The sequence below is a fragment of the Dipodomys merriami genome, unplaced genomic scaffold (genome assembly GCF_024711535.1).
Source record: "Dipodomys merriami isolate MVZ:Mamm:240054 unplaced genomic scaffold, mDipMer1.0.p SCAF_366, whole genome shotgun sequence".
In the NCBI taxonomy this organism is placed as follows: Eukaryota; Metazoa; Chordata; class Mammalia; order Rodentia; family Heteromyidae; genus Dipodomys; species Dipodomys merriami.
The window spans coordinates 724457-750543 of NW_027205226.1; the positions used below are offsets into that span (position 1 = coordinate 724457).

The following is a 26087-nucleotide window of genomic DNA, read 5'->3' on the forward strand; positions in this document are numbered from 1 at the left end:
TTTCTAAATACGAGCAGCTATCAAATAGGAAAATAGGAATGACTCGGTGAATAAAGCACCTGGAGGTGCATCTTAATCTGATGGTTCTTGAGCTTGATTTTAAGAATGCTTTGGGGTCTCCAAGACACCTCATGAAAGTATGAAATAGAATCATGTCATTCCAACTGGCTTTAACAAACTGTGTGTGACTTATGAAGATGGTCAGCTAGCATTGAAAAAAATCACAATAGCCTATTACCATTCTACATCCTAGAGAAGGAAGAGATACAAGACTAAAGGAATTTTGCCACTTCGGTTCAGGAATTCAACCTTGGTGGTGTTGGGGGAGGGGAGGGATGGCTTACTATTTAAGCACTTGATTTTGATGATCTATGTAACCAAAGAAATGAAACTTTCATTAAGACTTAAAATAGACAACTGTGAAAATCCGGGGAGATCTCAAATGAGGGATGGGAATTGTATACCACCAACTTGAGTGCAAAGTTGTTTTCTTTTGTTTTATTTTTATGGGTCGTGGGGCTTGAACTCTGAGCCTGGGCGCTGTCCCTCAGCTCTTCAGCTCAAAATAAGCGATCTACCACTTGAACCACAGCACCACTTCCCATTTTCTTAGTGGTTTATTGGAGATAAGAGTCTCACGGACTTTCCTGCCCAGGCTGGTTTGAACCACGGTCCCCAGATCTTAGCCTCCTGAGTCACTAGGATGACAGGCATGAGCCACCAATGCCCATCTGAGTGCAGAGTATCTTGATTACAGTAATGAACATTCATTCGCTCCACAGACGCATCCCCTATAACCATGTTCTACGTTGGCTGATCTAACCCTCCCCCCCACCAGTGTGCCTACAGATTAGACTTAGAATGATGGGGCTCATCCCCAAAGCCAACAGAAGTGAAAACCCTACTAAAAGGAACTACCATTCCATTTTACTTCTAAGTCCTTTTGAAGGATGGTTCAGAATCTTTTTCTTTTCTTTACTTTTCTTTTCTTTTTGGGGTCCGGTCGTGGGGCTTGAACTCTGGGCCTGGGTGCTGTCCCTCAGCTCTTCAGCTCAAGGCTAGCACTCTACCACTTGAGCCACAGCGCCACTTCCAGCTTTTTCTGTGTATGTGGTATGGAGGAATCAACCCCGGGCTTTATGCATGCTAGGCAGGCACGCTCTACCATTAAGCTACATTCCCAGCCCTCCTTTTTCTTTCTTTAAAAATCACCTAAACAAGGTTGAAGAAACAGCCAGTGCTTTAGGAGTTACTCATTTTAGAGAGGCTGGAGAGATTTTCTACATCATAAACTTAACAGGAACTGTGTAAATTCATCAGAAAGCCAGAGAGAGTGTAGACTATAGATTCCACTCAAATCAATTAGGATGTTTTATTGAACACCAGTGGTGTGTGAAGTGAGGGTGATCAGTCTGGAGGAGTGTGCCATGATTTGTGGTATTCACAGATACCTCTGCCCATTTCAACCATTTCAAACTAGAACATGGAGACCACAGGTAGCATGACACCGCTCAATAGCCACCAATCAATCAAACTTAAGAAGTTTAGCTACCGCTGGGTGCTGGTGACTCACACCTGTCATCCTAGCTTCTCAGGAGGCTGAGATCTGAGGATCTTGGTTCAAAGCCAGCCTGGGCAGGAAAGTCTGAGGAACTCTTATCTCCAATGAACCACCAGAAAACTGGAAGTGGCTCTGTGGCTCAAGTGGTAGAGCGTTGGCCCTGAGCTGAAGACTTCAGGGACAGCTCCCAGGCCCAGAGTTCAAGCCCCATGACTGACCAGAAAAAAAAAAAATCATCTAGCAGCTCAGAAGTCATCAGCTGCCATTGAGCAGAGGACTCACTTGAACGTTCTTCAGGGAAGATCTTAGAGGAAGGATGGCCTTCTCCTGATGCCTAGAGCCTTCCCCCACGTCCTGCTGAAGTGGGGCAGGCTGAGATCTGAGGACTATGGTTCAAAACCAGCCTGGGCAGAAAAGTCTGTGACACTTTCCAATTAAACAACCCCCCCCCTGAAAAAAAAAAGTCCAAAGTGGAGCTATGGTTCAAATGGTAGAGCACTAGTAGTTTTGAGCACAAAAGATCAGGAAGAGAGCTCAGGCCCTTAGTTCAAGTCCCAGACAGCGCACACACGCGCGCACACACACACACACACACACAGTGAAATAACATTATAGTTCAAAGTCATAGACTCAATGATTTAACAATGCTCAATTCTATTTCTTAAAAAAGAAAAATAGTGGTAGAGTGCTTGCCTAGCAGGCAGGAAGCCCTGGGTTTGATTCCTCAGTACCACATACACAGGAAAAAGCCGGAAGTGGCGCTGTGGCTCAAGTGGTAGAGCACTAGCCTTGAGCAAAAGCAGCTCAGGGACAGTGCCCAGGTCCTGAGTTCAAGCCCCATAATAGGCAACAATAAATAAATAATTCAAATGTTTTCTTTTTCTCTTTAAAGCTATCAACAATCTTCTGTTGGCCAACCTGCAAATGCTAAGCCAGCCCAGCCTGCACATTCTAAGCCTGCACCAAGGACTCCTGACCATGAGATACAAGGCTCAAAAGAAGCTTTGATTCAAGATTTGGAGAGAAAGCTGAAATGCAAAGACCCGCTCCTTCCTAATGGAAATCAAGTGGGCATGGTTTCTATTTTGTCCCCAAGAGACACACTATAAAAATCCAGTTGCAGTAAGAACACCCAATCTCAGTGGAAATGCAGTTCACTAGTAGACCATCTGTCCAGAATGCATCATGGCTGGGTTCTAGCACCACAAGGGGGAAAAAATATTTTGCTATTACAGATCTATATCCCTGTAAGCAGCAAGGAGTAATATTGCCTTTAAAAAAAATAGGTGGGAGGCTGGGAAGGTGGCTCAGTGGTAGAGTGCTTGCCTTGCATGCATGAGGGCCTGGGTTTGATTCCTCAGCACCACGTAAGCAGAAAAAGCCAGAAGTGGTACTGTGGCTCAAGTGGTAGAGCATTAGCCTTGAGCTGAAGAGCTGAGGGACAGCGCCCAGGCCTAGAGTTCAGACCCACAAATGACAAAGAAAGAAAAATAATTCTATATTGCCCTGTGTGAAGTTAACAATTGGCTTTTAGTTGTAAAAGAATGAAATTAATGAAGAAAAAGAATGACCTAATGAATGAGAAAAAAAAATCGACTTAATGAAAACTCTTGTTTTAAACGTTTCCCTTCTCATGTCACAACTGATGGGAAATACTGTCTTCTGCACTTATTCGTGTATCTCGGTATATGACACCGGACAATGAAGGTAGTTGTCATTAATATGCAGCTCTTGCTATGCACCGTTAAAACAATATTCTACGTCTTTAAACAAGTGCATTTGACACAGCGGATTCCCTGCTTTGAACCGGTTTATTTAGCAAGAGTGATCTTTGAATGTGAGAGTAACCAAGACTGCACTAAAAACTGGAGAGGGTCAGGAAACGCAGAGCAAGGAGGAAGAGTCTCCCTGGCCTGGCAGAGCTGTGACAGAAAAGTGCTTATGCCATTTATTTGTTTGTTTGCTTGCTTTTGTCGGTCGTGGGGCTTGAACTCTGGGCCTGGGCGCTGTCCCTCAGCTCTTCAGCTCAAGGCAAGCGCTCTACCACTTCAGCCACAGCGCCACGTCTGGTTTTCTGGTGCTTCATTGGAGATAAGAGTCTCATGGACTTTCCTCCCCTGGGCCGGCTTAGAACCGAGATCTTCAGAACTCAGCCTCCTGAGTAGCTAGAATTACAATGCCTGACTTTCTTAATGATGAAATAGAAGGGGGTCAAACAAAAAAGAAAAAGGAAGGAAAGTTAATACACGGAAAGCACGTATCAGTCGGTAGATGGAGGTTTATGTAGGAGTCAGGAGCTTTAGGTCTCATGGCAAGCCTCTGCTGTCTCTTCTTCCCAGCGGCTGACATACGAGGAAAAGATGGCCCGCAGATTGCTTGGACCACAGAATGCAGCTGCTGTGTTTCAGGTTCAAAACAGTGACACACAGGACTCACCGCAGGTAAACTGAAATGTGTCTAACTGCAGTACTCTCTCCTTTTCCTGTGAGACGCTGGGAGCTTCTGTATTGCTCAGGCTGGCCTGGAGTGCCCAGACTGTAGACCATCCTATCTCAGCCTCCTCAGAAACTGGGCTACGGCACTGACCAGCATGCGCCCACCTTGCTGTGCTTTTATTCTTCATAATTTTTCTTTTTGTTTTGGTCAGTTGTGGGGCTTGAACTCTGGGCCTGGGCGCTGTCCCTCAGCTCTTCATCTCAAGGCTGGCACTCTTCCACTTGAGCCATAGCGCCACTCCCGATTTTCTGGTGGTTCATTGGAGATAAGAGTCTAATGGACTTTCCTGCCTGGGCTGGCTTTGAACTGTGATCCTCAGATCTCAGCCTCCTGATGGCTAGGATGACAGGTGTGAGCCACCGGCGCCTGGCTTCGTAATTTTTAGCAGTCTGCTTTTCTAAAGGCTACCATTAGAAAGAAATATCGGTAGTCTCCATTCTGCATGCGATATAGGAGTGTGTGTGTGTGTGCGTGTGTGTGTGTGTGTGTGTGTGTGTGAAATTTTACTGCCCATTCTGATAGTTCTAGTGTTTTATTTTTCTTTGCTCTTTTATTTGATTTATCTGAGCATTTAAGGATCAGAGCTAAATTCAATGAAGTTGAGTTGGGAATCTTGCTGAGGGCAGAAGTCACAATTCCATCATTTTTTCCTCTCATAAGCTATCTATCATTTCAGTGCATAGACATAATCTTGTGATACCAGTGTAACACTCAATTCCTTGTGTCCTACCCTTGTATGGAAACAAGGCTTCCTATTAAAACACAACAACAAATAGATATTCTGGGGAGCTGTAAGTCACGGACCTTGTTAGGCAGCCACTCTGTATTCTTTAAAACCTTTAAAATAAAAGTTATAGCTGGGTGCTGGTGGCTCATGCCTGTCATCCCAGCTACTCAGGAGGCTGAGATCTGAGGATCGCGGTTCAAAGCCAGCCTGGGCAGGAAAATCTGTGAGACTCTGATCTCCCATGAGCCACCAGAAAACCAGAAGTGGTGCTGTGGCCCAAGTGGTAGAGCACTCTCCTGGAGCTGAAGAGCTGAGGGACAGCACCCAGGCCCAGAGTTCAAGCCCCATGACCAACAAAAATAAATAAATAAATAAAAATAAAACAAAAACTATAGTACGGGGGGGGGGGGGGAAATACATAGCAGCAACAACAATATAATGAGATCAGAAAAAGATTGGTTCTACTTTTTTTTATAGACCTCAAACATTGTGCTTGAGTATAGTATACAAAATGTCATCAAATTATAACTAACGTATCTCCTATGAAACAATATGTCCAACCTGTTTAATTTGAATGCTTTTAGTTTTTATTCATTGCTAGTAAAAAAAAATTGATGTGTTACATCACTGGATTGATAATTGATATTTTTACTTAAATAAGATTCAGGCTAGCCCAAAATTGCTATGGTGTTATAAGACTTGTTTAAAAATACAAAGTCATGGGCTGGGAAGGTGGCTCAGTGGTAGAGCGCTTGCCTTGCATGCCTGAGGCCCTGGGTTCAATTTCTTACCACCACATAAGCAAAAAGAAAAAAAAAAGGCAGAAGTGGTGCTGTGGCTCAAGTGGTAGAGCATTAGCCTTGAGCTGAAGAGCTGAGGGACAGCGCCCAGGCCCGGAGTTCAGCCCCCATGACCGGACCCCCCAAAAAAAACAAAAACAAAAATACAAAGTCATGTTAACTAAAGAGATCACAAAGTAAATTATTTGTACTCAAGATTTTTTTTTTGTTTTCTTACATAGATATTTGTTTCCTACTTATTTTTTTTTTAATCTCCCATGGGATGAAAAACAGTGAAATACATAAATCAGGTGCTAAAAATTTAGTCATATAATTCTGTTGTAATGTTTATCCATTCATGATTTGATTTCTCCACTTCATCTGTGCTTCTTGTGCTCCAATATCAATGAGATAATGGCTAAAACATCGTCATTAGATAGGAAGTAATAGTGCTGTTTTTTAAGGCCGTTTAAGTCACCCTTCCCCTATCTCTGTGGGAGCATGCCATGAGCTAAAAGGAGAGGTATTTTCCAGTCTAATACATGTTTACTGCTGCTGACTCCACTTTAAGCGGCAGACGTAATACCCAGGGTATCCAGGCCAACGCCGGTGACTTCACGTCTATTCCTGTTTTACCAAAGGACAATCTGTACCTTGTGTTCCCATTCCAAATACACCTGGGGACGCACATCATCCTTTGTCATAAAACGAAGATCTGACAAGCAAACTGCAGTCAATTCTAAGTCTACCTACTTTTCCTGAGCAACGCCTGTTGAGTAGTTCTGTCCAACCTGCGTGCTTCTCACTACAGTTAACACTAACTAGGTGAAAACAAAATCAGGACTGTAAAAACGCAGCCAAAATAAAAGGCTGAGGATGTAGCTCAGTGGCAGAGTGCTTGCCTAGCACGTAGGAGGCCCTAGATTCAGCCGCTGACCTTACAAAGAAGCAACAACATTTTTTTTTTAATTTGGTCAGTCCTGGGTCTTGAACTTTGGGCCTGGGCGCTGTCCCTCAGCTTTCAGCTCCAGGCAAGCGCTCTACCACTTGAGCCACAGCACCACTTCCAGTTTTCTAGTGGTTTATTGGAGATAAGAGTCTCATGGACGTTCCTGCCCAGGCTGGCTTTGAAACATGATCTTCAGATCTCAGCCTCCTGAGTAGCTAGGATGACAGGCGTGAGCTGTAACAACAATTTGTTAAAAAGCAAGCAGGTAAAATAGAAAGGCTCTTCTCAAACAATCACCTGCTAACATCTCGGTTTGTTTTCCTCTCAAGCAGCACAACTCTGAGCATGCACGACTCCAAGTCCCTGCAGCACAAGTAAGGTAAATTACTCTTGTTTAATTTTTAAAGAAATATGTATCTTGTCACCTAAAAATACCTTCAACTGAAAAATGTAGTGTGTGTGTGTGTGTGTATCAGTATCAGTGACAGAAGTATACTATCTACTCTTTAAAAACACATTGTGGCCAGGCGCTGGTGGCTCACGCCTGTCATGCTAGCTACTTAGGAGGCTGAGATCTGAGGATCTTGGTTTGAAGCCAGCCTGGGCAGGAAAGTCCCCGTGAGACTCTTATCTCCAATGAACCACTCAAAAACTGGAAGTACGGGCTCAGCTTGAGCACAAAGAGACTCAGAGAGAATGCCCAGACCCTGAGTTCAAGCTCCACAACCGACCAAAACAAAACACAATGTGGGCTGAAGGCTTGGCTCAGTGGGTAGTGCACCTGCCCAACAAGCACACAGTCCTGAGTTCAATCCCCAGTACCACAAAATGAAAAATGACAATAACGAAACCAGGAGTGTGGGTGTTGTAATGTTTGGGATGATGACCAAAGGCCAGGTTGAGCTTGGCCCTGGGTCAGTTGATCTGAGCCTGCCTGGGTGAATCCTGGCTCTGCCACATTCTAGCTGTGGAAATCAGATGGGTCAAGTTAACCTCTTTGTTTGTGCTCTCCTCTCCTCATTTGTAAATTAGGACTAACTCATGCACTTAACTCATAAAGTGATGAAGACTGACTAGTAAATATGACCCCTAGTACTTATGAGGAAAACCAGCAAACGTGTGGTAATGATAGGAGAGCTAAAGTACCAATCTCTAATTCTCCTCAATCAAATGTTCATGATCAGAACTACCTCAGGGGAAGTTTTGAAAATGGAATAAGCCAGGACTATGTCTCCATATGAAACAACTTCCTCACCTTCAGGGAAGCCCACTTGTAATCCTTGAAGGTGACAGTGTAGGCTCTGGAGTAAGCACAGGTCATTTCTCCATCAGTTGAAGGAACAAGGGAGAGACAGAGAAAGTCAGAGATGTATAGTTTGGGGGCTGGGAAGGTGGCTCAGTGGTAGAGCGCTTGCCTTGCATGCCTGAGGCCCTGGGTTCAATTCCTCAGCACCACATAAGCAAAAAGAAAAAAGCCGGAAGTGGCGCTGTGGCTCAAGTGGCAGAGCGCTAGCCTTGAGCTGAAGAGCTGAGGGACAGCGCCCAGGCCCCACGACTGGACCCCCCAAAAAAAGAGATGTATAATTTGAACCAGAAGTTTCTAAATTGTTACCATTTCTAAAGCCATATCAAATATGCCACCCCTAAAGAGTTTTTTTTTTTTTTTTTGGCCAGTCTGGGGGCTTGAACTCTGGGCCTGGGTGCTGTCCCTTGAGCTCCTTTTGCTCAAGGCTAGCACTCTATCACTTGAACCCACAGAACCACTTCTCTGGATATTTCTGTGATTAATTGGAGATAAGAATCTTACAGACTTTCCTGCCCAGCTGACTTCAAACTGTGATCCTCAGATCTCAGCCTCCTGAGTAGCTAGGATGACAGGCATGAGCCACCGGCGCCTGGCAACAAAGGCATTCTTAAGGCCTGGCTCCACTGTTGGGATAGCATAGGATCCAACAGTTGGAGACAGGCTGGGCTTTCAGACTTGACGGCAGAACTGGACTGGGGTGAAGGGAAGAGCGACGGCAGCATTTATGTGCAGCTGTTATTGCTACTATTTTCGTAGAAGTAGATCCTCTTCAAGGGCAGATGCGAACGATCAAGATGCCATCCAAGAGAAGTTTTACCCACCCCGTTTCATCCAAGTGCCAGAAAACATGTCCATGGGAGAAGGAATGTTCTGTAGGATGGATTTCAAAGTAAGAGAGGCGTTCTTAAACTAGTGTGTGTGTGTGGGGGGGGGGAGGGCGGGAATCAATAAGGCAATACTAAGTTTTGGGAGGAAAAACCCCAAATGTCCTATACTCATTTGGTTTTGGATAAGAGACTTTCTGGAACCAAACTTATCTGGGTCTGTAAACTCAGACAAATCACAGGCAGTCATAGGGATACCTAATATGATTACATAGGGGTAACCTAATAAATGCTTATACCAGTAAATACATATACCTATGAAGATGCCGTAATAAGAGAGTATCTAACGTGCACGGGTCTCTATGGCTCCATTATCAAGTTCATTCTACCCACCCAGCTGACCTTTGCCTAGAAGAGTTCTGCTGGCTACAAGCTTTTCAGAAGAGACTGTTGTGTTGTCTTTTTTTTTTTTTTTTTTTTTTGAGAACGTGTTTTTTTGTTTTTTTTTTTTTCCAGATTTCTTGTCTATGACAAGAATTAATGGACGGCCATTTGTAGACCCAAGTACAAAAATCCTCTGCTTTCAAAAAACTATTTTTTAGACAGCAAGTCTCACAGTTCTGTCTCTGGCATTTCATTCAGTCATAGTTGTCCAGAAAAGTCATATTTCCATATTCCTGCGGAGACCAACAAATACAGGTTTAAATATGGTAATTAAGAGAAATGTTAAAGAAGGCTGAAAAAGCTGGGTGCTGGTGGCTCATGCCTATAATCCTAGCTACTCAGGAGCCTGAGAGCTAAGGTTCATGGTTTGAAGCCAGTCCAGGCAGAAAAGTCCCCAATGAACCACTCAAACACTGGAAGTGGGGCCGTGGCTCCAGTGGTAGAGCATTAGCCTTGAGCACAAAGAGAGGCTCAGAGACAGTGCCCAGGCCCTGAGTTCAAGCCCACAACCACCACCACCAACAATAATAAAAAAAGAAGGCTGGGGATGTGGCTCGGTACTTCTCTTGCAAGTGCTTGGCCCTCAGTTCAAACCTCAGCGTTGGAAAAAAAAAAAAAAAAAAGAAGCTCTTTAGAAATCTGAGGTTGTGGGTAAAAGCAACAAATGTAGTTTGAGATACTCTGTATTCACATCAAGGGTTTTAATTCCATTGTTTTTGTTTCAAACTTACACCTGTTGGGGTGCCTGCATTTTCATCACATGTAGGTACTGAAGAATGCTTAGAATTCACTGAGCGGACACAGGCTTTAAAATCCTGCTGCGTGTTGGGTGTTTGTGCGTAGGTGAGCGGCCTGCCAGCTCCGGACGTCTCGTGGTATCTGAATGGAAGACCAGTCCAGTCGGATGAGCTGCACAAAATGATCGTGTCTGAGAAGGGCTTTCACTCCCTCATCTTTGAAGCGGTCAGAGCGTCGGATGCGGGCGCCTATGTGTGTGTGGCGAGGAACCGAGCCGGGGAAGCCACCTTCACCGTGCAGCTCGACGTCCTGGGTGAGCCTCCCGCAGGACCCGAGACCTGAGGATCGCGGTTCGAAGCCAGCCCCGGCAGGAAAGTCCAGTTAACCACCAGAAAACCCGACGTGGCACTACGAAAAAGCTCAGGGACAGCACTCAGGCCCTGAGTTCAAGTCCCATGACTGACCAAAAACAAACAAAAGCAATGTTTATTATAATATTTTTTATTATAATATTTTAACTTAAACTCAAAAGTGTTTTCAATCTTGTTGCTTTTTAAAACTCTTAAGGTCAATATATCACATGATCTTTTACCGTATGTATGTATGTATGTATGTATATTGGTTTTAGGGCTTGAACTCAGGGCCTGGTCGCTGTCCCCGAGCCTTTTGCTCAAGGCTAGTGCTCTACCACTTGAGCCACCGCTCCACTTCCGGCTTTTCTTGTTTTGAGATAAGAGTCTCCTGCCCGGGCTGGCTTTGAAGCATGATCTTTAGCTCTCAGGTGTGAGCCCCTAGCGCCTGGCTGCATGATTTTTTAGTTTAACTTACTATAATTCTTTTTTTTATTATTATTTGTTTTTGTTTTTTGTGGGTCGTGGGGCTTGAACTCTGGGCTTGGGCGCTGTCCTTGTGCTCTTCAGCTCAAGCAAGGCGAGTGCTCTACCGCTTGAGCCACAGCACTACTTCCGGTTTTCTGGGGGGGGGGGTGTTATTAGAGATAAGGGTCTCACGAACTTTCCTGCCCCAGCTGGCTTTGAACTACGATCCTCAGATCTCAGCCTCCTGAGTAGCTAGGATGACAGGCGTGAGCCACCGGCACCTGGCTTTATAATTCTTATAATATTACAAATGCTTGATTTTTTTTTATTAACTCATAGCAAAAGAACACAAAAGAGCACCGATGTTTATCTACAAACCACAGAGTAAAAAAGTTTTTGAAGGGGACACAGTAAAACTGGAATGCCAGATCTCAGCCATACCTCCACCAAAGCTTTTCTGGAAGAGGAACAATGAAATGGTCCAGTTCAACACAGACCGAATAAGGTAGGAATAGGTATTTCTTACCTGTACTTTGTTTGGATGGATCCCATTATACCTTAAGCAGATATTGTAAATGGCATGCAATTATGATCTTAATTTATCGTGTGTGTGTGTGTGTGTGTGTGTGTGTGTGTGTGTGTGTGTGTGTGTGTGTGTGTGTGTGTGTGTGTGTGTGTGTGTGTGTGTGTGTGTCCTGAGGCTTGAACTCAGGATCTAAGCGTTGTCCCTGAGCTGTCCCTTTGTGTGTGTGTGTGTGTGTGTGGTGTGTGGTGTGTGTGTGTGTGTGTGTGTGTGTGTGTGTGTCCTGAGGCTTGAACTCAGGATCTAAGCGTTGTCCCTGAGCTGTCCCTTTGGCTAAAGGCTAGCAGTCTACCTACCACTTGGGCCACAGCCCACTTCTGATCTTATCTGAATAGTTTACTAGAGATAAGAGTCTCATAGACTTTCCTGCCTGGGCTGGCTTCAAACCACAATCTTTAGATCTCAGCCTCCTGAGTAGCTGGTATTACAGGTGTGAGCCACTGGTGCCTGGCTTGTCTAGTTTTTAAAGTACATATAGATACTGGGTGCTGGTGGCTCATACCTGTAAATCCAGCTACTCAGGAGGCTGAGATCTAAGGCTCACGGTTCAAAGCCAGCACAGGCAGGTAAAGCCAAGAGTCACTTGTCTCCAATTAACAAGCTAAAGTCTGGAAGTAGAGGTGTGTTGCTAGTGGTTGAGCACCAGCCTTGAGTGGAAAATGTTAAGTTAGAGTTCAAGCCCCAATATACACACAACACACACATATTAAAATTAAAAATAAAATACATACAGAACTATAATAAAAGAGTTCACTAAATCACTAGTGACTTCAAAAGCTCATTCATCATAAATTTAAAGCATAAAGTTACCTGGGATTTATCTTTTAATGGACAATGAAGAAAGATGGCTTAGGGTAATAGATGATGTAAGAATAAAGAGGGGTGATGGTTTGGTATTAGTGTGTGTGTGTGTGTGCGCGTGTGTGTGTGATGTTGGGGGTTAAACTTTGGGTCTCGTGAGCACCTAGGCAAGTGCTCTGTACTGTTGCACTTTGATCATCAAGTGAGACGTTCAATTCAAGAAAAACAGTAGCTGTTTGGCCCTAACTAGACCCAGCCCTGGACTTCTCATCTGCTTCTTCCTCTTAGCCTGATTTTGTTGGTCAGAGACCTCATCCAAACCGACACACAGAAATTACTACCTGTACTTTCCTCTTTTCCCTTCCCAGCTTGTATCACGATAATGCTGGGAGAGTTACTTTACTGATCAAAGATGTGACTAAAAAAGACGGAGGTTGGTATACCGTGTCGGCAGTCAATGAAGCTGGAGTGACCACGTGTAACACCAGATTGGATGTCACAGGTATGTGACATTACCAGGCTAAAGGCCAAATTAAAAACAAACAAACAAACAGGCAGCCGGGCAAGGACTGGGGCTCACATCTGTAATCCCAGCTACTCATGAGGTTGAAATCAAGCCAGCCCAGGCAAAAAGTCCTGGAGACTCTTATCTCCAGTGAGCCAGCACAAAGCCAGAAGTGGGGGCGTGGCTCATGGTAGCTCATGACTCCTGAGCAAAACAAGTCAAATGAGAACCCACGGTCCTGAGTTCAAGCCTCCAGACCAGAAACCCAGCATCCTGTAAATCCAGAGCGATTGCCTCTATAATGCTTTTTTCCATCCTGATAAAGTTTCTATTAAGGACAACTCATTAGTGAATGGCAGCTTTTGTGAGTTAACTTTAGTCTGATCTATTTCAGCCCGTCCGAACCAAACTCTTCCGGCCCCGAAACAGTTGCGGGTCAGGCCAACTTTCAGCAAGTATTTGGCCCTGAATGGAAAAGGTTTAGATGTGAAGCAAGCTTTTAACCCAGAGGGAGAATTCCAGCGTCTGGCAGCTCAATCCGGATTGTACGAGAGCGAAGAACTCTAACAGCTCCAACCACAGAGCTCCAATAGTGTGGATGACGTTTCCCGCCGCATACATCCATAACTGTATTAACAGGTTATGGCTTGAACTAGATACTCTAACTAATACACATGTATAACGCGACTCATCCTCTGACTCTTCACATTTCCATCTACTTCTCCGATTTTCGAAGCCCCCCAGGAAACGGGCCATCTGGATGTGTTTGTCTTTAAAAGTGGGGATTCTGCTATTTAACAGCAACAGAGGGATGGATCTTAACGCACACGTAGCAGTTGCTGGTTATGGATGAATAACATTTGAAACACATTTAGTGCTTGCAGTCAGGCTCCTGGTACTGCTTAACACGTAACTGCTTTACCTGTGTTCTCTTAGGAATACTAACACGAATCATGTGAGCAGTGCTGTGCCAAGACAATAAAATTCAGAGTTAAAACAGAGCGTCTCCTCTTCGCAAAAGTCTAGATCTTTGTGGTGAAACCCACCACATTCAGCAAAACCTATGAATGACTACTTCCAAAAGGGAAGCAATCTTGCTTCTAGAATATTCTGAAGCTCACAGCTCAAGTCACTGCCTCCTGAAAATTCACTTCCAGTGTTTATACCTTAAAGGCAACCCCTCCCGGTATACACATCCCTGGGACCCCGGGTACCCCGAATTCTCACTAGCACAGATGACAATCTTCCTTCTCAGTTTGCAATTCTGTATTAAACAAATAGATCTCTAATTCTCTTCCTCCTCTTCCTCCTCCTCCTCCTCCTCCGCCTGGTCTTTCTCACCTTCTACTTGTTTTTTTTTTTTTTGCTAGTTAATTGGAATGAGTCTCTGGTATTTGTCTGCCCCTACTGCCTTTGATCCTTAGGTCTCCACCTCTTAAGTAGCTAGGATTACCAGCAAGAGCAGTAAGTACCTGGCTTAGGTTTCTGATTCTTAAAAATCTTTGTCTGTTGAGCTAAATGGCCTAAGGACTGTCCCCGAATGCCATCTTTTAAGGTACATATTTAACATCAATTTGAATGTCTTTTTTTTCTTCTCTCACCATTTCAACACCCCCCAAAAATCATGGTTCTCCTGTCTTGTTTTCTCCCACAATTTCAAGTACAAACAAAAAAAAAAAATCTGTTATGTTAGACAGAATAATCTTGTGAATTTCTGTGAGTCCCAGTACAGGAAAGTAGACACTCTCTTCTATGGGTCACGATCTACGGGCTCTGGGCCTTTCCCTTGGCCTCCCCTGTTCCTTATTATCAAAGGCAGCTTTGCCCCTCATTACTTGTGGCTTGCTTCTTGCCTTTTTTAGCTGCATTTAAAGCAGCGTGTGTCAAAGCTCCTCCCCCTCCCCCTCATCTGCCTCCAGTGTCTTTCTGGGAAATGACAAAAGTGGCTTTATGTCTTCTACCTTCAAAACAACTTAGAGGTTTTTTTTTTTTTCTTCTTCTTTCTGGCCACCTTAGGGCTTTTGGACAGCATTGCATTTTGTTCTGCTGTTTACCACTTAGAATCCCCTCTGTCCTTCATCCTGTGGACTTTTAGGCTGCTGAAATTTGGCCTATTCTAGAGTTGACTTACAAACCCTCTTCTCATCTGTGCACAGCATCTGGGCCAGTTGGGAGTCACGGCTCTCCAAGGACCACTGTCCTGACCTGCTCTCCCACACAGCTCTGCAGGGTTGGGTGTTCTGTTTTGTGTTGATACTGGGTCTTGACCTCAGGGTCTCTTGGTTGGCTTTTTCACTCAAAGTTGGTGCTCTACCACTTGAGCCACATCACCACTTCTGACTCTTTGCTGGTTAACTGGAGACAAGAGTCTCTGTGATTTGTCTGCCCAGGTTGTCTTTGAATCTCAATCCTCAAATCTCAGCCTCCTGAGTAGCTAGGATTACAGGTGTGAGCCACTGGTGTTCTGCTGTTGTTGTTTTGTTTGCCAGTGCTGGAGTTTGAACTCAGTCCTGGGCACCATCCCTGAGTTTCTTTTGCTCAAGGCTAGCACTCTACCACTTGAGCCACAGCACCACTTCCAGCTTTTCCTGTTTACATGGTACTGAGGAATCGAACCCAGGGCTTCATGCATGCTAGGCAAGCACTCTACCACTAAGCCACATTTCCAGCCTGCTGTTCTACTTTTTTTTTTTTTTTTTTGGGTCTGGTCCTGGGGCCTGAACTCTGGGCCTGGGTGCTGTCCCTCAGCTCTTCAGCTCAAGGCTAGCGCTCTACCACGTGAGCTCAGTGCCACTTCTGGCTTTTTTCTTTTTTCTTATGTGGTGCCGAGGAATCGAACCCAGGGGCTCAGGCATGCAAGGCAAGCGCTCTACCACTGAGCCATCTTCCCAGCCCCCTTGCTGTTCTACTTTAATCTGTTTGGAGTTGGAGAAAAGGGATTGGAACTAATTTCTAGAAACAACTCTCAGTTTATAACAACTAGTTTCTGCAAATGGATCGGCAAGGGGTCATGTGGGCTTCACTGTTGGTTCTTAGTAGCCTTTGCTCTAACCTGGAGTAAATTATTTATTTAACCTCTCAGTGCCTTGGGGCTTGTTTTTTGTTGTTACTTTTTTCCCCTCAGGCCCCAAATGAGAGTACCAATGCTTGCCTTCCAGGGAGGAGACTAAATAAAGCAATGGATATTAAAAGTATTCATGACCCAGGTGTTCATCATAGCTGTCAGGTAATTGGACAATGCCAGGACTGCTAAAGAGCAGATCAAAGAAGGCTGGCTGGGAAGACCAGAGTCACTTCACCAGGAATTGGGTTTCTCCAGTGCCTCTGCAGTGGCGTTCTAACCTACAGCAAAAACCCACAGTTGGAAAGTCTGGCCCTTAAACTAAAGGCTGGAAATCAACTGTAGGTTGTCAGATTTGAAAATGGAAAAGAATGTGCGCCCTCTTCTGGTAGCAGCTAAACTGGTTTCTGGTGTCTTGGATTCTGGCTTTGTGGGATGTCCAGTACAGGGTCTAGCTCACTACAGGCGAGGCCTCGGGCCAGGTCTCTTGTGTTTGTCTACTGAGGAGAGTTAGGGGGCAAACATAGGGAGTTGTTTTAATAGTGAGTGATGGTGCCGGGCACCGGTGGTTCACGCCTATAATCCTAGCTATTCAGGAGGCTGAGATCTGAGGATCATGGTTCAAAGGCAGCCAGGGCAGGAAACTCCGAGAGACTCTTATCTACAATAAACCACTAGAAAACCGGAAGTGGCGCTGGGCTCAAGCAGTAGAGCACTCACTTTGAGCTGAAGAGTTCAGGGACAGCGCCCAAGCCCAGAGTTCAAGCCCCACGACTGACTTTAAAAAAAAAAAAATAGTGAGTGATGGGAGAAGCCTTATTTGGGTTTGTTATTTTTTCCCTGGAAAATTGTCTCTGAAAGAAATTCATGATGACATACCTATTGAGCAACCAACCAACCACCTTGCCCAGTTAAAAAGCGAACTGTCAGGCGAAGAGGAGGAAAGCAAGAGTCAAAGAGATTTCACAAATAATTAGTGGCGAGGGGTTAAGTCAGTGCCCGTCAGCAAGAGGAAACGTAAAAAGCAAGTTCTTAAGAACTGTTGTAGAGCTTGGGGGCCAAGTTCAAGTTCAGTCAGGGTTTCCTGAAATCTCAGCAGGTGTCACACAGTGAGGTAAAGACCTTGTGGGAAGCAGAGCATCAAAAATGGCCGGAGGGTGGTGGGCTGGAGGCTAGCCTGGGGTCCCACGGTGGGCTCCTGCTTCCAGCAAAGCAAACACAGGAAAAGGTGACATGGTGCTTGATGGATTATTAGACTGCGCCAGAGAAAGGAGCCGGCCACAAGGGAGGAGTGAGAAGCAGCGCCGGCTATGGTCCGGGGTGACCTAGATGACCTCGGGGGGTTCGGGGCTAGGAGATGGAGACCCCGGGGTGGACGTGCGGGCCTGGGGCTCATCACGGCCCACTAGGATGGATGGCTGCTGACCAGGCAGTGGATCAGGGCCCTGCAGCTGCCCAGGCCTGCAGCTGGCTCTCGGGGGCTCCTGCTGCCCAGGGGAGCGCGATCCCGCGGCGGAGGGGGCTGGAGGCGCACTGTTCTCGGGTGGTGTGGGTCACAGAAACTTCTGGAAGACCCCCTCCAGAGCCCGGATGTCGGTCTAGCGGGGGAAAAGACGCCAGCGCTAAACTTGTGGTGGCGCTCGGGAGGCCCCACACGCATGCGCAGACCCACGGCGCGCTCGTCCCCGGCGGCGGGAAGTGGGTTTTCGGCACCGGAACTGGTACGTCTCAATAAACAAACGTCTCAGTGGTTCCGAGAGCTCGCGCGCTCGATATCACAGCTGCCCATTGGCTCGCTCAAGCCTAAGGGGCGTGACTTCCGGTGGGACTCGGCGCCCCCCCCCCTCCGCGGCCTCAGCCCAGCCTCGAGGAGGGGGCGGGGCAGCGGGACGGAAGTGAGCGGGTCCCGCCCCTTCCGCTCCCGCCTCAGTCGCGCCCGAGCCGCCGCCGCCGCCGCCGCCCCCTGCCCGCCGCCGCCCCGCTCTCCGGCTCGGAGCCCGAGTCCCCGTCTGTAGCTCGGTCCCCGGCCGCGCGGAGCCGGGATGCGCTGCTCCTGCTGCGGGGCCTCATCATGGAGACCAAACGCGTGGAGATTCCCGGCAGCGTCCTGGACGATCTCTGCAGGTGAGCGCCTCCCGCCGCGGGCCCGCGCCGCGCCTGCCCTCCGCCGCCTCCGGCCGGGGCGCCCCGCCCCGGGCCTGCGCGGGAGCCCCCCCGAGCACGAGCCGCGGCCCCGGCGGCCTGCCCGGGCCGGGCGGCGCCGCGTGACCCCGCGTGACCCCGCGTGACCCCGGCGGGGGCGGCGCGTGCGCTCACACCCCCCCCCAAGCCCGACCGCCGAGGCCCGCGCAGCCCGAGCCCCGCTCGCTGCCTCTCCCCCTCCCGCGGCCCGGAGACCGGGCGAGTCCGCGCTCCCCCCCTCCGGCCCCGCTCCCCGGGAGAGGAAGCTGGCCCAGGCACGCTGCGGAAGGAACGACAGCCCGGCGTCGAACGCCGCGCCTCCGTGATGAAAGGAAAAAGAAATGGGTATAGAGACGCAGAGGCGGGAAAATGCCACCACTGGGGTGACAGGATCGCCACCTTCAGTGGGTGACAGGATCGCCACCCTCAGTGGGTGACAGGATCGCCACCCTCAGTGGGTGACAGGATCGCCACCCTCAGTGGGTGACAGGATCGCCACCCTCAGTGAGTGACAGGATCGCCACCCTCAGTGGGTGTCAGGATCGCCACCCTCAGTGGGTGACAGGATCGCCACCCTCAGTGGGTGACAGGATCGCCACCCTCAGTGGGTGACAGGATCGCCACCCTCAGTGGGTGTCAGGATCGCCACCTTCAGTGGGTGTCAGGATCGCCACCCTCAGTGGGTGACAGGATTGCCACCTTCAGTGGGTGTCAGGATCGCCACCCTCAGTGGGTGACAGGATCGCCACCCTCAGTGGGGTGACAGGATCGCCACCCTCAGTGGGTGACAGGATCGCCACCCTCAGTGGGTGTCAGGATCGCCACCCTCAGTGGGTGTCAGGATCACCACCTTCAGTGGGTGTCAGGATCGCCACCTTCAGTGGGTGTCAGGATCGCCACCCTCAGTGGGTGACAGGATGCCACCCTCAGTGGGTGACAGGATCGCCACCCTCAGTGGGTGACAGGATCGCCACCCTCAGTGGGTGACAGGATCGCCACCCTCACACCCAGTGCTCTCAGGATGAGGGTGAGGAGGATCATCATCATCATGATGATCGTTTCTGTCCAGTGCTGGTGTCCGAACTCGGGGACCTTGGCTTTGGTAGGTTGACCCTCTACCACTGGACCTTCCTCCAGTCTTACTTTTTGAAAGGCTGTGCATTTTGTAGTCAGGAAAAACAAAGCTGAGTCCTTGGGAGGTAAAGTTGACTTAGAGGTACCATCAGATGACCTTATGCATTCTGGAAGGCATCTAAGCTAAGTCTTCCGGTGAACATTGGGGTTATTATATATTACCTAGGGTTACATCATTTTAATAAGTGACATCAGCTGTTGTAAGTAGGAGTAGACTGTTCACAGAATAATTACACTGTTTTATAAACCTCTGTTAGGCCTCAATACCTGATTTTCTAATGAGCGTAACTAAACTATTCTTAGATAAATCTTTGTTTTCTGTTACAAGAAAAATAATATAAATGGAATCTAAAAATTAGGACTAGGGCTGGGAAGGTGGCTCAGTGGTAGAGCACTTGCCTTGCATGCGTGAGGTGCTGGATTTGATTCCTCAGCACCACATAAGCAAAAAGAAAAAAGCCAGAAGTGGCACTGTGGCTCAAGTGGTAGAGCGCTAGTCTTGAGCTGAAGAGCTGAGGGACAGCGCCTAGGCCCAGAGTTCAGGCCTCACGACTGGACCCAGAAAGAAAAAGTATTAGGACTAGCTACTTGGTAAACTTGTAGTGAAAGAAATAACTATATCTTAAAACTTCAGGGTTTAAAAGTAATGTTGTTTTTTTGTTTGTTTTGTTTTTGTCAGTTATGGTGCTTGAACTCTGGGTCTGGGCACTGTCCCTAAGCTCTTCAGCTCAAGATGAGTGCTCTATCACTTGAGCCACAGTACCACTTCTGGTTTTCTGGTGGTTTATTGGAGATCAGAGTCTCATGGACTTTGCTGCCGGGGCTGGTTTGAACCTCGGTCTCCAGGTCTCAGCCTCCTGTGTAGTTAGGATTACAGGCGTGAGCCACCAGCACCCAGCTTAATGCTGTTTTTTAAGTTAATGCTTGCTGATTAATTTGAGGCTGTATTTTAATAATCAGGCTTTTGATTGTGAGTTAAACATATATATATATTTTTTTGAGACACAAAGAGTCTTGAGCCAAGGTGGGTCTTTCTGCCTCTCCATTCCCCCCCCCCCCCCCACTTAGAATTTGTTTTATTTTGGGGCTGGGAATGTGGCTTAGTGGTAGAGTGCTTGCCTTGCATGCATGAAGCCCTGAGTTCGATTCCTCAGTACCACATACACAGAAAAGGCCAGAAGTAGTGCTGTGGCTCAAGTGGTAGAGTGCTAGCCTTGAGCAAAGGAAGCTCAGGGACAGTGTCCAGGCCCTGAGTTTAAGTCTGGGACTGGCCAAAAAAGAAAAAAAAAGGAATTTGTTTTATTTTTACAAAAGTAAAGCTTAAATCATAAAGCTTATTTTTCTGGTGTTCTTTGCATTCCTACATACCTGTTACTATATAAATTTTGTGTAGCCTGTCATTTTTGCTGCATTTTTTTCCTCCATTTCTATTGCTGGTGTATACTTAGGACATTTTACTATTTCAAGTTATTTTGCCTATTTTGGTCATTACCATATGAGTTAAGTTTTGAAGAAATGTAAAATTTACTGATGTGAAAAAGTAGAGAATTAAAATTTCAAAACAACTGCCCATTCGACTGGTTGTAATCCAAAATACAGAATTTTATTTTCCAGCTAGGAGACAGAAATGGAGTATTTTGTGTACTGAAAGATGTATACTACTGAGTACAAGAGCTGTTAGTCACATGGTGCCTTTTGTTAGATTTTTTTTTTTTTTTTGGGTCCGGTTGTGGGCCTGAACTCTGGGCCTGGGCGCTGTCCCTCAGCTCTTCAGCTCAAGGCTAGCACTCTACCACTTGAGCCACAATGCCACTTCTGACTTTTTTTTTTTTTTTTTGCTTATGTGGTGCTGAGGAATCGAACCCAGGGCCTCAAGCATGCAAGGCAAGCGCTTTACCACTGAGCCACCTTCCCAGCCCCCTTTTGTTAGATTTTTAAGTGTGTGTATACACATTCAGAAAAAAGACGGTTTACAGTGGGAAAATTTTGCTTTATAATTTATAGAGTACGTGTAAAATACATAATAAGTAAATCTGTAGCTCGTTATGGGGATATTTGACTTTGATATAGCATAATTTTTTACATGAAAGGTTAGATGGAAATGGATGTGGAGCAATTCGCTAGATGGTAAAACAATACAAAGGCAAGGTATTGCCATTGAGCAAGTTTGGAAGAGCCCGTGGACACATAGTTAAGACCAATAAATGTTAACTGTTACTCCAAGAAAATTTTTTTGAGGTTATATACAAGACTAGGGAAAGTGAAGTATTTGAGAAAGATGTGTGTCAGGAACTTAAGAAAAAGTTTTTTTAAGTGGGGTGCTGGTGGCTCACGCCGGTAATCCTAACTACTCCAGAGGCTGAGATCTGAGGATCCCACTTTGAAGCCAGCCTGGGCAGGAAAGTCCCCGAGTTTCTTGTTTCCGTTAACCACCGAAAAACCAGAAGTGGAGCTATGGCTCAAGTGGTGGAGCGCTATAGCTTTAAGCACAAAAGCTCAGGCCCTGAGTTCAAGTCCCAGACTCAACACCAAAAGAAAAGAAAAGAAAAAAAACTTATGTCAGGGGCTTGTGGGCCATTTGTGAAAAAAGAGGTTTGGAGTTTGGTGTTTATTTTTCTAACTTTTTATGGGATGGGGGCGGGGGGGCTGACATGCAGAGATGAAAGCTCGTCGTAGGGACTCCTTGCACCTCTGTGAGCTTCACCCCCCTCTCACGCAGTGGCGTGATTGGACAGTCACATGGAAGAGGCGTGGGCAGGGAAATGGGAGAGGGCCCAGCTGTTGGCTGAAGCCTGGAGCAGTGCTGCTTACAAGAGAATGAAAGCCTGTGAGCGTAGAGGGGAATTGGGTCAGAATGGAAGACCCGTGGGGGTGAGCGTGGCCCCTGGACGTCTGAGGAGAACAGGGCGCGCGGGTGCCGTCGGACCACTGCTGCCGCCCAGGGGGTCTGCATAGGCTGCCCCGAGGGGTCAGGTGTGCTTTCATGGTGGAGGCTGTGTTCTCGTCTCCCAGGATACGTCTTCAAGGTGCTGGTGGAGGAGGACAGGCCAGGGGGGATGGTGACTTACCAGTCCTGGATGTGATAACCCTTCAGAGTGATGTCAGCTGAGCACGTGGGCAGAGACCCAGTCCCAGACGCTGCACCAAAAGCACAGTGCGTTCTGCATCCTCAGTGATGCCCTGGCCGTGCATGCCATGCACTGGCGGTGCTTCGTTTCTATGCACTTAACTCCCCTTCCCCCTTGATACTGTGTATGGAGATACACATTATTCAGGTAGCTGAACTCTATTAGTTTACGTACTGGTGACTCCAAGGTTTGAACTTAGAGCCTCTGAGTTGAGCTAGGCAGGCACTCTAACCACATCTCGCCCAAGATACAGATGATGCTCGTGTGTTTTATTCTCTCCTTGTGTTTCTGTGTCTGTCTGTGAATCCTCTACCCCCCCCCCCCCCCCCCCCCCGCCCCACACACAGTCAGATTGACTACGTGTGGCCCACCCAGGCTGGCCCCTCTCCAGCTCCTGCCCCGCCCGCCTCCCACCTGCTGGCGTGTGTGCCTGCACCCAGCTCCTCCTGTCCAGGGCTCTTTCCTCCTGTGGGAATTTGCCCCATATACCCATTGCTACTGTGGTCTCTCCCAGGGAAGAGGGTCTTGGGCATGGAGTTTAATGGGTTAGAATAAATTGTTACAGTTCCTAAGTGTAACTTTTTTGCTCTTTGTTTTTGACAGCCGATTTATTTTGCATATCCCCAGTGAGGAACGAGACAATGCCATCCGAGTGTGTTTTCAGATTGAACTTGCCCATTGGTTTTACTTGGATTTCTACATGCAGAACACACCAGGACTACCTCAGTGTGGGATAAGAGACTTTGCTAAAGCTGATATCCTTTTCGTTACTGTAACGATGGTCTTTCATTCTTGTTAATAAAACGTGTGCTAGAGCCGGGCACTGGTGGCTCACGCCTATAATCCTAGCTACTCAGGAGGCTGAGATCTGAGGATCGTGGTTCAAAGCCAGCCCGGGCAGGAAAGTCCGTGAGACTCTTACCTCCAGTGAACACCAGAAAACCAGAAGTGGCGCTGTGGCTCAAGTGGTAAAGCGCTCGCCTTTGTCAGATGGACAGCAAGAGCTGGTGATTTAGCTCTGCCCAGAGCAGCCTGTGTGAGGACTGGGTTCTGTCTAACAGAATTAGGAGCATTCCTATTTCTAGATCTGTGTTCCTAGGAAATGAACACTGATTACAGAGTTAAACGCCTTAGCCATTTTTGTGGCTGATGGCTTCTTGTTTTAACAGTATATTTGCACAAAGCAATATATTTGTGCTTTGGTTTCTTTCAGTGTCTGTTGACTTTGCTATGATGAATTAAATAGACTATTTGGTGAGAACTATTTAAGGTAATTGTTATTTGAGGCCTTCATTTGCTGAACATCTAAAATGTTACCTGATTAGTGTCTGTGGTAAATGTAGACATCGATAGTGAGTTGCTCAAGAGAAGATGAATGTGGAATAAAAAACAAATGTTAGATGAAGGTTTGAATAATTTCATACACAGTTTATTTAAATAGTTCTTTCTGTAGAGAACTTGTCAAGCTATGTTAATGAGAAAGAAACTTCCTTTACACTGTTTATACTCTTCAGCCATTGTCCATTTTTGCTGCCACAAGGTGAAGATGTGGAAAAAGTTTTGGATGAATGGAAGGAATATAAAATGGGAGTGCCAACATATGGAGCAATTATTCTTGATGAGACACTTGAAAATGTGAGTATAAGACAAGACTCTGAGTGAAATGATCATAAGGCGTTAGTGTTTATTACATAGAGTTATGAAGTTCTGGCATATTTAGAACTTTGAGTGGTGAAAGGCCAGATTTTGCCTTGTAAATGCTCTTTGAGTCTTAAGACTTGCTTAGTGAGCCAGGGGCTCACACCTGTCATCAATCCTCACTGCCCAAAAGACTGGGAGCTGAGGATTGAGGTTTGCAGGCAGCTGGGGCAGATGAGTCCATGATATTCTTGTCTCCAGCTAACCAGCAAAAAGCTGGAGCTGTGGCTCAAGTGGTAAACTGCTAGTCTTGGGGAAAATTTCAAGAACAACACCTAGGCCCTGAGTTCAAGCCCCAGTACCAGTATCAAAGTGTTGAGCTATTGTCAGCAAACGAATTTTAAGTAGGCAGAATGCCTTTGTTCACATTAGTGTATTTGAATCATGGAACACCGTGAAGCCGAGTGCTGTGTAAACCTCCTTGAAGAGCTCCAGTTCTGGTTTTGGAAGGAGCACGGGCAGGAGGGCAGGTTCGATTTTCATCTGTGCTTGTTCCGTAGGTGCTGCTGGTTCAGGGGTACCTAGCAAAGTCAGGCTGGGGCTTTCCAAAGGGAAAAGTCAATAAAGAAGAAGCTCCTCACGACTGTGCTGCGAGAGAGGTAAGTCATTGCGGTTCCAGTGGCAAATCTGGTCTTTAGGCTCCCGGTGTTGCATTTCAGTGCGTAAGGTAACTTGGGCTATCACTGGAATTTGGTCCACATCGCTTTGTCCTAACCGTTTTTAATTTTCCTTGTCCATTTTTTGAAATTACCCCCTCCTCTTAAGAGCTTTTTTGGAAGGTCCTGGGGGCTGAACTCTGGGCCTGGGCGCTGTCCCTCAGCTCTTCAGCTCAAGGCGAGCGCTCTACCACTTGAGCCACAGCGCCACTTCCAGCTTTTTCTGCTTAGGTGGTGCTGAGGAATTGAACCCAGGGCCTCATGCATGTGAGGCGAGCACTGTACCACTGGGCCACCTTCCCAGCCCAAGAGCTTTTCCTTTCCATAAGCGATAGCTTGTGAGGACTTGTGTGTTTCAGATTGTTTGAACTGTGAAGTGTGTCCCTCACTCAACAGTTCCGGGGCAGTAGATTGGTTCCTGTTGAGGGCTTTCTCCATGGCCCAAGAGACATGTCACTTTCCACCTGTGTGTTCATACGGGTACAAGACCAGAGGAGCCTGGTGCCTGTGAGCCAAGGGTGGTGCAGTGGTGGGCCGCTAACTTCATCACCGCGAGGGTTGGGGCTTTAACTCGAATTGTTCTGGTTACAAGAAGACACAATTCAGGTCCTGCTGAGCATTGCCACTTTCAAATGATGAAGGTCTTTAGCAGTATGTCCCTCTGCCACTGGGTGGCGTTACAGTGTTGTAGAATCAGAAGATCCAATGTCTTAGCTGAAAACCAGATTCCCACTTTCATAATCATTTATCAGTGCTTCATTCTCCATTTTGACTTCAATTAACAGATAGGGAAAGGTTCCCCCCCTCCATTTTCTAAATTAGACTTAGAATGATGCCCTAAACTCAGTCTTTTTCTCTTGCTTTACAAGTAGGCAGACAGTGCGATCACGGTTGATAGCTGGTTAATTGGAGATGGAGTCTCTGGGCTAGCTTTGAGGTACCAAGAGATTTAGGACACAGATGTCAAAAATGATTTCTAGGTATTGCTGACATGTTAGGGTAACGTCTGTATTTCTACCCTTATTTATGGTGAGGCATCAGTTTCTCTTCTCCCTTCACTAACAGGAAGGAGAACAGTAATTCTGGATATATACCTTGTAAAAGTTCTTTAAAAACAGATTTTTGCCAGGTGCCGGTGGCTCACGCCTGTTATCCTAGCTACTCAGGAAGCTGAGATCTGAGGATTGTGGTTCAAAGTCAGCCCGGGCAGGAAAGTCTGTGAGACTCTTATCTCCAGTGAATCACCAGAAAACTGGAAGTGGTGCTGTGGCTCAGGTGGTAGAGCGCTCGCCTTGAGCTGAAGAGCTGAGGGACAGCACCCAGGCCCAGAGTTCAAGCCCCATGACTGACCCCCCCCCCCCACACACAATTTTTCTGTCCTTAACTAACTCTTGTTGTTGGTCATGAAAAAGTTAAGGATCACCTGGTGAAATTTATTCACGTGGCATGTAATGAATTCAAAATCTAGGTACCATGCTTAGTGTGTTGTTTGGTGTATAGAAATGCTCAGTTACTATTAACTAGCTTTATTACTGGGAGAAAGATTAAATGTTTACCCTTCCATATATTTTTCATATAAAAAGAAAATAGAGTAAATGGAATGGATTATATCTTTAATATTCTTGAGGATCGCTGATAATGACACAAGAATCTCTGTGCTCACACCTAACTGCCCAGGAGACTGAGACCTGGAGGGTG

General features: G+C 46.7%; 2 protein-coding genes across 4 annotated transcripts in view; both read left to right on the forward strand.

Annotated features, from left to right (window-relative positions):
- The window catches only part of LOC138804467 (myotilin-like), a 44844-nt gene extending 31312 nt beyond the window's left edge, over positions 1-13532 (forward strand). For 2 of the 3 annotated variants that reach the window (XM_069988737.1, XM_069988736.1), the window contains 8 exons: positions 2454-2628; positions 3901-4002; positions 6842-6891; positions 8575-8707; positions 9930-10137; positions 10982-11147; positions 12395-12528; positions 12926-13532. In XM_069988737.1, the coding sequence (XP_069844838.1) occupies positions 2454-2628; positions 3901-4002; positions 6842-6891; positions 8575-8707; positions 9930-10137; positions 10982-11147; positions 12395-12528; positions 12926-13098 (1141 nt within the window). In that variant the 3' untranslated portion in view covers positions 13099-13532. The remainder of the gene's footprint in view (positions 1-2453; positions 2629-3900; positions 4003-6841; positions 6892-8574; positions 8708-9929; positions 10138-10981; positions 11148-12394; positions 12529-12925) is intronic. The other variant, XM_069988738.1, reaches the window with a different exon arrangement.
- A 4016-nt stretch (positions 13533-17548) lies between these two features.
- LOC138804470 (m7GpppN-mRNA hydrolase) overlaps positions 17549-26087 on the forward strand; it is a 29664-nt gene continuing 21125 nt past the window's right edge. The window contains exons 1-4 of the mRNA XM_069988740.1: positions 17549-17716; positions 22639-22790; positions 23543-23670; positions 24234-24332. Of these exons, the coding sequence (XP_069844841.1) occupies positions 17664-17716; positions 22639-22790; positions 23543-23670; positions 24234-24332 (432 nt within the window). The 5' untranslated portion in view covers positions 17549-17663. The remainder of the gene's footprint in view (positions 17717-22638; positions 22791-23542; positions 23671-24233; positions 24333-26087) is intronic.